Here is a 15,755-nt window from a genome sequence, read left to right on the forward strand (position 1 = left end):
TCTTTCTTTCCAGTAAGACACGCCTCCATAGTGATCTATGGTATCTACACTCAAAATAGAAGTTCTGTATTTGTGCAAGCTGGACAACTCTAGTATTTTCTCATGTGATTTGAAAGAAAATAACCAATTCAGATACATCAAGGTCATGCCTAGGAAGGAAGACACTGATTTACATTGTCAATTCTTCTCTCTGGGATCTGTTTAACTATTCAGAGGAAACCATGAGTGTCTCAATTGGTTAGAGACCTTGGATCTTTCTCCTGCATACATTTCAGGTCATAGATCGAGACTCACCATTGGGATTCTAAAAATCAATCTTCTTCACCTTGACTGGGAGTCTTCAGATTATTGCCTAATATACTTAAAATTCTATCTGAAATTGGTGGCTGAGCCTAGCACCCCCACACCCAAATGCAATTCCTGTTCTTCTCAAGGCATCACCTGACGAGTATCATGGACTACTTTTTGAATGAAGCTCAAACACTAGTATCATCTATATTTATTATGTACTGATATCTCTGTCATATTCACTAATTTACCTCCATTTGAACATCTAATTCTAATGATATGCAAAAAAATATAAATACTAGCCCCCCAAAATTGCACATTTATAAATATTTAAACCTATGCCTATGTAAATGTATATATACATATATTCATTATATGTATGCATGTGAACACTTCTTTCTGTTTTTGTTTTAGCCAGAAATCAGCAAGAAGGTTAGATATGAAGACTAACATGCAATATTTTCTCAGGTTAAAATTTAGATGAAATTTAAAGATGCTAGGTAGGAAAACTTGCAGAATATTACTTCAGTCACTTCAAAGTATAGAATCAAATAAAGCAAAAAAGGAATTATCAAGCAAATACTATGATAGCGTTGAGTTAGGAGATGGAGTGCAGTTTTCAAGGTGTACTTTGTCTTGAGTCAGAATTTGAACATAAATTAATCCTGAGTGCTTCAAAAATATAATAGGATCATTGAGGTAAAGAAACTAAAGATACATAGATCTTGTGGAATAAAACTAATTTATATGGATTCATTAAAGAGGTTAAAGTTTTTTCCTAAATTGGAGAAGGCTTGCTCTACAAGATCATTTCCATTCATCTATAGGTAGCACCTCAGTAAGTCAGTGACTCTCTAAAATTTTCTTCAATTTTACTCCCTGTAACTTTTATCTATTCAGATTGATAATCAGTGAAATAAAACATGTTTTTTACACAATCTGGTCTCATTTATTGAGGGAAACATTACTGAGTGAATAGTGACTCTAGGTTTTCAATTTCTCTCTATGTGTCTTCCATTTATTTCAGACAGAATGGTTCATGGGACAATTACTTTACCTTAACTAGAGATGGAAAGCAGTGAATGGTAAAATCTATTAGTCGTCCATGAAGTTTGTTATTTGTCTTTGAGAGATGTCACCACTGTAAAGAATTCTCAATAAATCTTTCTTTTTATTCTAGTACAATGATGAAAAAATGCTCTGAACTTGAACAATTACTACAGAAAACACATGGTAACAGCATATTAAGGGAAGGTTTCTGTTACAATATGAGATGGATACTAAGCATACATTCTACAACTTTTCAGGAGTGTCTTGTCCTCAGAAATGAATACTTTCAATTTATGAAAATAATCGCTTTTAACAAGCATTTTGAATATTTATTTTGATGACTGTCTTCCTGATGCTGGATCTTCTCAAAATTTTACTCATTTAAAGGAAACTGGTTGTGAATATCTGTGTTTCTGGTTGAAGTAGATGGGAGACATATGTAAGAACTATGGAGACTGAATAATTAGATAGCAGTGTATTCAAAGTAGAAGAGATGATGGTATAGAGAAGTCAACTACATACAGAAACTATGAGATTGAAGAGAAGAAACTTGAACATCAATGATACTTAAAACAAATATCCAGATGTGATAGAATGCATTCAATAAGACTCTCTACTTAAACAATAGTTAGAAAATTTTTGAAATAGCCACTATAGAGAAATATGTTAACTTTTATTCTGGTTACTATTTCAAGAAGTATGCAGGAAAAAACACCAAGCAATGGAAGAGAAACTGATTGTTTTGTTGTCGTTCAGTGAAAATAAAACCATTGGATAAATTTTAGAAAAAAATATACTAAAGTTGAAATAGTGTTTGTAGTAGAACAGAAAAATTCCAATAGGTGCATTGGAGAGTCAGACTAATAGAGGCTCAGGGTAGGGGAAGACAAACCTATAGTTCAATAAAGTGAGTATAAATAGAATAGAAACTCTACAGTAACCTCTCTTTCCTACCTAACTTCCATGGACCCTAAAAGATAAGAGACATCCCTCATCGAATAGATTCCAGGCATTTATACAAAAATGTTAGGACCTGGTGGATAGACAAGAATTAATATGAAAAAGATGATTATCCATAGTATCCTCGAAGTTGTGTCTCAAAGATCAGGAGATATAGTGAACTAATTAAGTAGGCAATGCTAAGCTATAAGCATAATGTCTAATTTTACATTAAATAAAAATGACAAATATGAGAAATCTTTGATTTACCAGTACTTATGATGAACATTTCCAGAGCAAAATTATTTTTTCTTTATAGAATAAAACTTCTGGAACACAGTGGAGTTGGCAATGAGACAACAATCCCAAATCAGTCGTTCATGATATTGATTTCAAAAGCAACAAACCACTTTCACAGATAATCATGTCATCCAACTAACCCAAGACCGATTTGCTCAATTATTAACATGAAGATGCAAAACCCCTTGGAATGTAACTACAAGAACTGCAATTACAACTTATTGTATAATTTTTAATTTCCCCATAAGTTGCCCTCCTCAGAGTGAACCCTCACCTTTGGTTTCTCTAAAGACACAATGCTAGCAATGGTTTGTCCAATAGTCTATATTATGAGATAATTGATTTGACATATCAGTGTGTGGACTGTCAATAAGAGAATGAATTTTTACATATTCTTAGGTAGGCAGATTTCATATAATATATCAAAACTGTGAATGAGAATGTATTTGTGTACAATTTGAAAATATACTTAAATTCCTGTGATATTTCCTGAAATCAGCCTACAAATCGATGCTATATATGTAATTTTGCTTGCCATTTTTATTTTACAAGGAAGAAGATTATTTAACCTTTGAAATTAATGCAGTATAAATTGTGTTGGAATATAATATGCGAATAAAACTTGGTTTTAGATATATTTTGTAAAGTTTTTAAGATATTATACAACTTTCATTTCACCATCTTGAAATAATTGTGTACTATATTTATTTCTATTTCTATTTGTATGTAAAGGATTTTTGTTGCCAATTTAGCTGAAGCTGTTGATAATCATTTTCCTATTGTTGATGGATCGTTTTTAATTGGCTGGTATGATTTGTTTTAAAAATAATTCATTTAATAGTGTTATTTTGGTAAATTTGTCATAATTATGTTATTTCCCTCCCCCAGTTTCTTCCTCAAAATGACTTTGGTACCATTTACAAATTTAAAATGAAGTGCTTTTGTAAATTAGACTTATGCCCAAATCTAAACAGAACAATATATTCTAGAAGAAATTGATCATTTGAATAGCTATTAATACACAAGGGGATAGAAAAATTTCTTCCATTTAAGTCATAAAAGGAAAAAAGAATGAGAATGATTAACCAACAACTCAAAGCTTAGGAATTTTATTTGTTTTTGGAAAGATCTCATGACACCACCTCCCCAAAATCAGCAATATAGATCAACCATGTGTCAAATCTACTAAACATTGCTTTTCATCTGTATCTTCTAAGTTGCCATATCCTACAAAAAGGGTACAAGTATCTCTTACTATTTTCTTTTTACCTTGGTTAGAAAAAAAATTTTCTTTGGCTATTTGGATTTCATATTAAAAATAACTTTTCTCCTAGTTTGTGTGAAAGGTTATGTTCAAACCTATTTATATCTACTCAACAATTTTCAGGATATACAGTGGAACATCTCTCTCATTTTATTTACTTGACATTTTTATCAAGGTGCAATAATAAAGATGATTTTTTTCCAATCATAAAGTATCCATACAACATATCATTCTTCATTCTAAATTAAGGTATCTGCATTCTTTCTATTATGCTTTAAGTAAGAATTATCTCCAGGAGAATCCAGAAAGAATTTTGAAAACACTCTTTTATATATTTTTACACTTGAATTGTATCTCCAGTATATAGCACTTTGGCTAGCATATAGTAAATGTTTATTATATGTCCTGTCTATCTAAATCTATCTATAGAGTTATACCTTTCTATTTCTACATACATATATAGATACATAGATAGACATACATCCATGTATATATTGAAATACTTACCTCCTGAGTTAACCATTAACCCATTTATGCATCCATTTATCTTAATATCATTTACCTATCGATCCATCTGCATGATTGGCTTTTAATATATCTACCTGAATTTTTCATGATGCTACCATATTTTTTCCTACTGAATATCAGTCTTCTCATAAAATAAATTTGTTCTAATCCATTGTGGTTTGTTCAGTTGGAGTGAAGAATAAATATTCATTTATATCATGTCACTGGCAGCTAAAAAACTGATCGTGGAACCTCTCAAAGCATCATATGTACAAGAAGAGACAAAAATTATGATGAATTTACCCTGTAACTCATAACTTTTTCCGTATTGATTCATCATCAGACACAAAGATACTAAAATATGGGTTATACTGGCCCCAGTCATACCTGGAAACTCTAGATTTTCCTAGGGCTCTTATAATTTTGATGTTTGATGCAGAACATAATAAAATGACTAATCGTTCTGTATTAACTGCCTTTGTAATGCTCCTAATTTCAAGCACCAAAGACAAGTCCAAGCAGCTGAAAACTCTTCCAAATTGGTCCAAATCTCCTTGGAAAAGAAGAAAGTAATAATCTTTTATTGAATACCTATCATGTTTCAAGTATTGGGTCAATAAAATTATAAATATTTTGTGAATTGATCTTCACAACAACTCTGTGAGGTGTTATTTTTTCTCATTTTACAGTTGAGGAAACTGAAGGAGAAACCTATTACATGACATGCAAGACATTTGAGTGGGCTGGACAATGCATGCAAGTTGCCATCTTAACTTGTTTTCTTGCTCCATAGCTTCCCCATAGCAGTTTTTACTTCTGCATTCCTCAGTGTATAGATCAAGGGATTGAGCAAAGGAGTTCCAATGGTATAAAACACAGACACCATCTTATCCATAGGGAAGTTAATAGGAGGTCGAAAATAAATGAAAATACAAGGAACAAAGAATATAATGACGACAATTATGTGAGTGGTACAAGTGGATAAGGCTCTACGCTTCCCTTCTGCACTATGATTTCTTAATGAATAAAGTATTACAATATAGGAAGTCATGAGAATTAAAAAACTCACAGAACATACAATTCCACTGTTGAAAAGAGCCAATAGTTTTATCACATATGTATCAATGCAGGCCAATTTTAACAAAGGCTGCAAGTCACAAAAATAGTGATCAATCACATTAGGACCACAGAAGGGTAAATTCAATGCAATCATTACCTGGGTGATAGAATGTAGCAGAGACCCCAGAAAGGCCACTGTTATTAAAGTCCCACACATCTTCTGGTTCATGATGACTGGATAATGCAGTGGTTTACAGATGGCCACATAGCGGTCATAAGACATGAGGACAAGGATCAAAACTTCCAGGCTTCCAAATAAATGCATTAGAACTAATTGTGTCATACACTCATTAAAGGAAATAACCTGTTTTTTAGAGAGGCTGTCTACAATCAGTTTGGGGGCTGTAGTACTAGAGAAAGAGAAGTCTGCTAAGGACAAATAAGACAGAAAGAAATACATAGGGGACCCAAGTGTGGGACTGGTTTTGATGGTCACAATGATGAGCAAGTTTCCTAACATAGTGGCAGTATAGAAAACCAAGAAGACAATAAATACTAACTTCTTTTTCACTGGATCTTGTGTCAGTCCAAGAAGAATGAATTCAGTTACGTTGTTTTTCATTTCTATGTCTTCAATGAAGAAGGGAAGGATGTGTGTGAGATCTCATAATTTGTTAAATGGTAAAAAGTAACAGAAGAAAAACAGAACAAATGAACCTATAGTACAGAATCATTGTCTTGACAAGAATTTCAATGTTCTTATTTTACCTCCACCCTTAAAAATATTCCAGGGAACATTTCTATTAAAGCTCACCTGCAAAAATCTGTTGCAATCAACCCTAAACATTTCTCTAGCTTGTTTATGAAGGATTAAACTTTTTGTCAATAAATGAAGAGATTATGAGTCACTAAATAATTGGAATTCATACTAACTAAAATGTGTAATCTACTTATTTTTTCTATTAACCTTCTACAGTGAATCTTACTTATCTTTTGTTATTAAAATATTTCATATTTATAATTAAATGGAAATATTCCCTTTCATCAAACATAAGTATCTTTCTTAGTAACCTATATTCATCATTTCTACTTCTGATCTCTGGGGGAAAATAGTGGATAAACTTTCTCTTTCCAAATGATAATTCTTCAAGGCTTTGACAAAGTATCATGTCCTCCCTCCATCTTTTATTTTAATGGAAATCATTCCCAGTCTTTTAAATGTATAAATGGCATATAGTATACATTATACTCACCTTATTCATTGTCAGTCTGTGGAGGTTTTATATCTTGTTAATATTCTTTGTATAATGTAGCACATTGGATTGGACAGAATACTCCAGATGGTGCAACAAGTGCAAAGCACAGTGTGATTATCAAAATCCTAATTGTGGGAAATATATTTTCAATAATTCAGCAACTTTGCAATAAGTATAGGCATATACATATGATTATATGTATGAATATACATATATATAATTTCACACATTAATTTTTTATGACATATCATCATTGTCATTCTATTCACCTATCACTCTAAGTGATCATACCAAAATCAGAAAAAATAGTTTAGTTTCACGTGAATTGATCTTACTGAAATTCATTGTCTCCTACTCGATAATACTTTTATAAAAGTAGTCACAAACCAAAACATATTTCATATGTCCTCCATGAATTCAAGTCTAGCTCACTGGTTAAATTTCAAAAAACTATTTCTTTACCATTTGGGAAAATCATGTATGTTACATCCAAAGATATGAAAATGATATTAATTACTCCTGTTCACAAAGTGTCCTTTTAATTAAGAGAGAAAGGAAAAGAACTTCTTAAATCAGGATCTGTAACTGACCATACAGAATATCTCTAACATTATTCATGTTAAAGGTGAAGAAACTGAATATAAAGAAATTTTAAGTGAGTTTTTAAAGGTCAATTAGATAGGAAGTGAAAAAAACCAAGAGTCATATTTTCGGACTACATTCAACCATTTATCAATTCACAATTGTGTCTTTCAAATAAATATATTGTTAAATGGAATTGATAAAGAGTAGGATATAAACATATAATTTTTCAGTGAAGAATTCAAAGTTACTTATTGGCATTTGAATAAATGTTCCAAAGCTATATATTGTCAAATGAATAAATGTCCTTAATACCTGATGATTGGAGGAATGAAAATTTAAAATGCCCATAGGATATATTTTTATACCAATCAGATTAGCTAAAATGATAATGGAGAAAGTAACTTGTATTTGATGGAAAGTGGAAAAAATGTTTCATTCATTCATTTGTTCTGGAATCTTTTACTCGTCCTACTATTGTGCAGAATAATGTGGAATTACACACTAATTATCACCAAAGTGCCCAGACCCTATATTTAATTCTAAGTATATTTTCAAAGTTGATTAAGGAAAAGGAAAAAGACCTATTCTTTATCATATTTTTATAACAGCACTTTTTCTGGTAACAGATAAAAAAAAACTAGAAATTTCAGAATGACAACAATTGGCCAATAGCTGAAGAACTGGTATTATTATTGAGTTGAAAGGCTAAGGTGCTAATTAGAAAAAAAAAATGTTCAAGGATCGTAGCGGAAAAAATGCAAATACATACTTGCACAAAATGAGGAAGTGGAAAATGAACATAATCAAGAGAATAATGTATAAAGCAAAAGAAACATTTTTTTAGAATGACTCTAAAATAATCATTCGTTTTTGACCATAATAAATACCCAAAATAATGACCTAAATGATGAAAGTTACTATCTGGCTCAGAAAAGGCATTAAAAAAATCGATGCATGCAAGGAACAATTTTACATATATCTTCATATTGGTAGAAAGTTATAGATATACACACAAATATATGTGTATATATATGTGTGTATATATATATATACGTATATATATATATACGTATATATATATATATATATATATATACGTATATATATATATATATATATCCCTATGCTAGCCCTCTCTAAACCAAAAAGGGGAAGAAACAGGAAAAGTAAATTTATTTGATGACTTCATTATGAATTTAAAAGAACTTTTTAAGTCTCACAAAAAGATTTGACATTTGTCTGCATTCATTTTTTCATTATGCTCTACAATGATAATGCTTGCTTTATTTCAAATGCGAATTTTAAAATATTATAAGATTACTGTAAATACATGATTGTACTCAGACTAATTAGCTATATTGAATGTCACTGAAGTTGTAGATACTGGGTAAATGAATGTTTATGCAACTGAAACAAGAGAAATTTTTAATAATTTCTGATATCAAATTATAAGACCACCTGAGTGATGAAGCAAATAGAGAACCTCACTTGAAGTCAGAAAGGCTCATCCCCTAGAGTTCAAATCTTGTCTTAGACACTTACAATTTGTATAACCTTGGTGAAATTACTTACTCTTCTTTGCATCAGTTCCTCATCTGTAAAAATGACCTGGAGAAGAAAATATAAATCACTCCATTACCTTTGCCAAGAAATTCCAAATCCGGCCATTAAGAGTCAGACACAAATGCCTGAATATTACAAAAATAAATCCAAATCATAAATGAATCAATCTTTTTTCCATTTCCAAAGTACTTTGTGAAACATAAGCAAATAAGATAAAAAATTAAAATTACACAATTTCAATTTTTTTCTTTCCTTCCTTAGATGTTGTATGAGTACCAAAGTTTATATGTTATAAAATTGTAGAAAATTCATATCCATTGAATGAAGAAAAAGGTCAATGAAAATTAAAAAGAAAGGGAAAATAGTCATTAAAATCAAATTTAAGGAAAAAATTATTTAAAAAAAAGTTAATGCAAGAATAAACTGGAAGTTCCTCAGCCAGGAGAGATTTAGATACCATCAAAAGCTCTTATGCCATCAACATTCTATAGCTCCTTAAAATGTTTCTTTTTTCAAAGGTCTACCAACAATTAAGCTAAGAATGACCTTGAATTATATTCAGAGAAATAATCCCAAGATTTCTATGAAGACCTATCAGAACAAGGGTGCATCAGACTCAGATTTTGCTAATTAAGTACCTGAGACAAGGCACACTTTGAATGATTGCTCCTCTTCCTAAATTCTCCATTTAATCAGTACCTTGCAGTTCAAGATTGCTACTACTCAAGGGAGATTAGTAATTTATTAGCAGCAATTAATATCATTCAGTCATTTAAAGTGCATTAAATCAGTGGTTTCCCCATAATTAAATCATTGTGACTTAACAATAGTGCAATAGCTTGCTGTCAGGAGAAAAGTGAACTGTTTCTATGGCTTTAATGGTGTCATTTCATCTCAGTGCTTTGCAATGTGCTGCAAATAATCCTACGAACTACTGACATGGAAACATTTAAAAAGATGCTGTTTGGGCTTCAGTTACACATCAAATCTTGGCAAAATAATAATAATAATAATAATAATAATAATAATAATAATAATAATAATAATAATAATACTGTCAAAAATAACTCTCATTTTTAAGAACAAAAAAGAGGAAGAGAACAACAAAAAAGAAGATCCATAACAGAAGGGAGAAACAGGAGAAAAATGATTAAACAGTACTTGGGAACGGGATCTTTTTTTTCTGTCCTAAGCATCTTTCTCTCGGTCCTCTTTTGCACTGTTAATTTTTTCTTTTCCTATATTGAAATTCAATGACCAGGATAAGAAGATTTGTAAAAATTCATGTTTGTGAATTTTTTAAATTGTGATAGTTCTCAATCTTCATTTTTAATATGTGTACTGAAATTTTCTCCTTTATCAAACATAAAATCATAGATTATGAGTTTAGTGCTATGTCCCACTTCCTTAGGGAAGACAACAAATGAGAGAGAACAGAGAATTTGCATCTGTCTTCAGAATTACTATTGTAAATGCATATAACAAAATTCTGAAAATTGCAAAGGGAGGAAATGATATTGATTTATAATTAACAAAACATGGAAAAATTTTAAAAATACCAAGTTAGTATAAACTGACCCAGAGAGAAGACTAATCCGAATCATAAGGTCCACAATGTTGGTGAGAACACAAACCATTTCAATTCATATGCAAAATTCATACTGTCCACTAAACTGAGAACAAAACATTCAGATGGTTCTTATGTTTATGTTCAGGATTTCCTTCTCCCTGAAACAAGGAGAATCTGGGGACAATTACTAGTTTATTAGAATTGTACTATTGTAAGTTTCCTTATTCCTTTAAAAAAATCAAACTCTCCTTGAAAGGTATTTTATCTAGAATTCTCAAAAGGGAAAATTTAAGAGGTTCCTACCTCTGACAGCCCAAAAATTGATGAAAAATTAGACTTAGTTTTCAAATTAGTTTTCAAAATCTTAAAAGGACAAAGTAGTTGCTAAGGTTGAAACATCTAATCATTCATTCATTTCAATCCTCCATCATATGTTCTGCTCTTTCCCAAAAATGACTAAACAGGCAGCTTTTATATCATGTATCTCAAAATTTATGGGCTCAAAAGACTGGATGTGAGTGAATCTCCAGGGTAATACAAGAACTTTATGAAACAGCAAATAACACCAGTTCATCTGATATTGATCAGAACAAAAGCAATCGTCTCCGGCCAATTAGTATGAATTTGCCCCAGCACTAGGCTATGCTTTTGGGGAACAGGGGAATAGAATCATTCTTTTATTTTTCCCTCCATTCTTGAGAGCAAGAAATCATTTCATACAGGTCAAAGAAAATTAAACTGGGTCATGGTGAAAAGGTGCCAATGCCAAGGCCATATCACCAGAATACATTTGAAAGGATTTCTGTAATTTGAGTACAGTAATTTCATAGACCCTACTATAACTATTGCAATTTAATTGTTTTCCCATAATTCTATGCATTTTAATTTCTGTGTTATTCTGAAATGTCACCTATATATTTCACTACATTTTCAATAGAGTCCAAAAACTTTAAGAATGACAATTCTAAATTCTGCTTAACCTGCTCAGAAATATGAAGCTAATAGCTAAACCCCAAGTTCTCCTAAGAACTTTGGAATTTTCCAATTGTTCTCTTCATTGCCATTGACCTTATCACCGCACTGGGAACAACAATAATATTCTCTTTTACAAAATGTGGATTATAGAATCGTAGAGGAGGGTGAAATCTAAGATATCAGAAAGCGTTACATCCTCATTTCACAAAAAGTAAATTCTGATCCACATGAATTTAGTCATCTAAAAATGTGGGATAGGATTCTTTAGGCATAACTAGAAGTTACATCTTAAAAACTGCATTGAGGCATAGTCTTATCATTCAGAGAGGAAACAAGTGATTTGTCTAGAAAATTTGCTTCCTGATAACATGGTTTTCTTTTGCTTTGTTTGCAGACATTTCAGTTAACTCTTTTCATGAACTTCTAGGTGGAATGGCTAGTTATTTTAATTAATTCCATAAATTATTTTAGAAACGACCTTGTGCAGCATCAACTTATGAAAATCATTTATGACAAGAACTGTATTCTACTTAAAGGAGAGAGAGAGAGAGAGAGAGAGAGAGAGGTAGTAAAACACCTTCAAAAATATTTTACTTACCCTCAGTGCATCTGAAAGATGAACAGATTTTGTTGAAAGAGAACACAGTGCTATCATGAAAATATCAGCCCTGGGTGAAACAAGGCTGCAAATGATGACCAGTTTACTGAAGTCAGAGTTTGATACACATTTTTCTAGAGTGGCTGCAGTGTACAGGAGTGCCTCAGAACTAATATAGGGTTTCTGATCAAAACTGAGTCAACAAGCTTGTATGTCTACTAAAAAGAGTGAAAGACAGGCTCATGACAATAAGAATTGTTACTTGTGGGAAAATGCTATGTGACCGACATCAGTACAAATCATGATGGAGTCAAAGAAAAATGTTTAAAAGCACTGGAGATACTTATGATCATGCACCAAAAAAGGAAAAGCTTATAAGCTGGGGTGACATTATTGCTAGAATAGGCTCAGCTTACCAAATAAGGCAGGGAGCCCTGGTAAGAATGGAGTAAGAAACAAAAATAGCAGGCAGTGTCCTTTCCAGGCAGATAAACTTAGATAATGAGTTTGAGATATGCTTTGCCAGAACTAGCTCAATATTTTGGAGTTTCCAAAAGAAAGAAAGGTAGAGAGGAGCTTTAAGACTGAAAACAAAACTCAAGTTCTGCAGGGTCATTGTGCTGACCTTTATACTGACCAGTAAACTGAGATCAATATATTCAGATGGTTCTTATGTTTATGTTCAAGATTTACATCTCTCTGAAACAAGGAGGATCCGGGGACAATTAATAGTTTATTTGAACTGTACTATTGCAAGTTTCCTTATTCCTTTAAAAAAAAATCAAACTATCCTTAAAAGGCATTTTATCTAGAATTCTCAAGAGGGAAAATTTAAGAGGTTCCTACCTTTGACAATCAAAGAATTGGGAACTTTTAGACTTCCAGGGTTCAAAATTTTATAAGGACAAAGTAGTTGATAAGGTTGAAACATCTAATCATTCATTCATTTCAATCCTCCATCATATGTTCTTCTCTTTGCCAAAAATGACTAAACAGGCAGCTTTTTATATCATGTATCTCAAAATTTATAGCCCCAAAAGATTGCATCTGAATGAGTCTCCAGGGTAATACAAGAACTTCATGAAACAGCAAATAACACCAGTTCATCTGATATTGATCAGAACAAAAGCAAACATCTCTGGCCAATTAGTATGAATTTGCCCCAGCACTAGGCTATGCTTTTGGGGAATAGGGTAATAGAATCTTTCTTTTATTTTCCCCTCCATTCTTGAGAGTAAGAAACCATTTCATATCATAGTTATATAGGTCAAAGAAAATTAAACTGGGTCATGGTGGAAAGGTGCCAGTGCCAAGGTCATATCACCAGAGTACTTTTGACAGGATTTCTGTACTTTGAGTACAGTAATTTCATAGTCTATACTATAACTACTCCAATGTAATTGTTTTCCCTTATTCTATGCATTTTAATTTCTATGTTATTCTGAAATGTCATCAATATATTTCACTAGATTGTCAATAAAGCCCAAAAATTTTAAGAATGACAGTTCTAATGTCTGATTAACCTGCTCAGAAATATGAAGCTAATAGCTAAACCCTAAATTCTCCTAAAAAACTTTAGAATTTTCAATTATTTTCTTCATTGCCATTGACCTTATCACTGCACTGGGAACAATAATATTCTCTTTTACAATTTGGGGATTATAGAACCATAGAGGAGGGTGAAATTTAAGATATCAGAAAGCTTAAAATCCCCATTTCACAAAAAGTAAATTCTGATCCACATGAATTTAATCATCTAAAAAAATGGGATAGAATTATTTAGTCATAACTAGAAGTTATATCTTGAAAACCACATTGAGGCATAGCCTTATCATTCAGAGAGGAAAAAAGTGATTCGTCTAGAAAAATTTCCTTCCTGATAACATTGTTTTCTTTTGCTTTGTTTGCAGATATTTCAGTTTACTCTTTTAAGGATATTTTAGGTGGAATGGCTAGTTATTTTAATTAATTACATAAATTATTTTAGACACTAGACCTTGTGCAGCATCAACTTATGAAAATCATTTATAGCAAAAACTGTGTTCTACTTAAAGTAGAGAGAGAGAGACAGAGAGACAGAGAGACAGAGAGACAGAGAGACAGAGAGAGGAGAGAGACAGAGAGACATAGAGAGAGAGACAGAGAGGTACTAAAACATCTTCAAAACCAATTCACTCACCCTCAGTGCAGGGAATGCGCACACACCAATACATCTGAAAGATGAACAGAACTTGTTGCAAGAGAACTCAGCAGTATCATATCAAAATATCAGCCCTGAGTGAAACAAGGCTGCAAATGAAGGCCAGTTCAAAGAAGTCAGAGTTTGATAAAAAATTTTTCTGGAGTGGCTGCAATGTAGGGAAGTGCCTCAGAACTAATATAGGTTTTCTGTTCAAAACTAATTTAGTCAAAAAGCGTGTATGTCTACTAAAAAGAGTGAAAGACAGGCTCATGACAATAAGAATTGCTGCTTGTGGGAAAATGCTATTCCACCAACATCAGTGCAAATCATGATGGAGTCAAAGAAAAATGTTTAAAAGCACTGGAGATACGTATCAACATGTAGCAAAAGAGGAAAAGCTAATAATTTGGGGTGACATTATCGCTAGAATAGGCTCATATTACCAAAAAAGGCAGGGAATCTCTGGGAAGAATAGAGTAAGAAACAGAAATAGCAGGCAGTGTCCTTCCCAGGGAGATACACATAGATAATGAGTTTGAGATATGCATTGCCAGAACTAGCTCAGTATTTGGGAGTTTCCAATAGAAAGAAAGGGAGAGAAGAGGTTTAAGACTGAAAACCAAACTGAAGTTCTGCGGTCATTGTGCTGACCTCATTGCTGTAGGCCTGTGAAACCAGGACAACCTACCAGTACCATGTCTGGAAACTGAATCACTTCCATTTAAATAGTCTTAGGAAGCTTCTGAAGATCACCGGGCAGGATCAAGTATCAGGTAATGAGGTCCTTTTGCTAGTTAAACTAACAAGCATTCAAATGTTGGTACAGAGACTGCAAGTACAATAAAGTTGTCATATTCTTCAAATGCCAGGCATACACTTGCCAAAAAAGACAACTTTATGGAGAACACACACAGGGAAAGTGTTCATAGGGGGACAGAAGAGCAATACTGGAACATGTTGGAGATCTCTTTGGAACTGATTGTACAGCATGGGAGACACAGGCACAGGATCACTCAGCATGGCATGGACTAATGTTTTCCTTAAGGATTTATTTTCAGAAGGGAAACTTTAGAAATCTTGCTACACGGTTCAATGCTACAAGGAAATGTTGGATATTCTTTTAAGGGAAATTGGCTCCATAAACTGTGATTTAATGGACAACCAAGGAAGAAATTTACCATTTCAATTTGGTCTAATCTCATACAGAACTAAGTTTTGGCAAAAGCTGAATAGAGGTAAGTGGTTCTACATAGGAAATTCCTTATCCTTCCTAGTATTTTACAGTATCCATGAAAATAAATTGACTCTGAAGTCAAAAGAAACATTTATACAGGGTTCATGGAAATCATTTGAATATCTACCATTTTAAGTCTCAAAAAATAATTCAGTTATGTTCATCAAAAATTAGAAGTAAAAAGGAATTATTCTGGAACTCAATGTAATAAAGGTGAATTCAAGGAAAGAAATTTAGTGGATATATTTCTTAACATTATAATTTTTAATGGATAAATATTCAAGAACAAACTGAATTTCAGTTTATTTCCAATAGCTCTAATCTACTTTAGGCAGCATTATTTGAAATTTTTGTAAGTAGGTCTATGCATATGTAATTTATGAGC

General features: G+C 32.2%; 1 protein-coding gene across 1 annotated transcript; it reads right to left on the reverse strand.

The window, feature by feature from the left end:
• Positions 1-1,233: 1,233 nt before the first annotated feature.
• On the reverse strand, positions 1,234-12,320 carry LOC141517048 (olfactory receptor 4C11-like). Its single transcript, XM_074227982.1, has 3 exons — positions 11,955-12,320; positions 8,821-8,856; positions 1,234-6,788 (listed from the first exon to the last, which is right to left on the reverse strand). The coding sequence occupies exon 3, from the start codon at positions 6,027-6,029 to the stop codon at positions 5,118-5,120; it is 912 nt and encodes a 303-aa protein (XP_074084083.1). The 5' UTR covers positions 6,030-6,788; positions 8,821-8,856; positions 11,955-12,320; the 3' UTR covers positions 1,234-5,117.
• Between the last annotated feature and the right edge of the window lie 3,435 nt (positions 12,321-15,755).

This window comes from Macrotis lagotis, chromosome 3, assembly GCF_037893015.1.
Source record: "Macrotis lagotis isolate mMagLag1 chromosome 3, bilby.v1.9.chrom.fasta, whole genome shotgun sequence".
Taxonomy (NCBI): domain Eukaryota; kingdom Metazoa; phylum Chordata; class Mammalia; order Peramelemorphia; family Peramelidae; genus Macrotis; species Macrotis lagotis.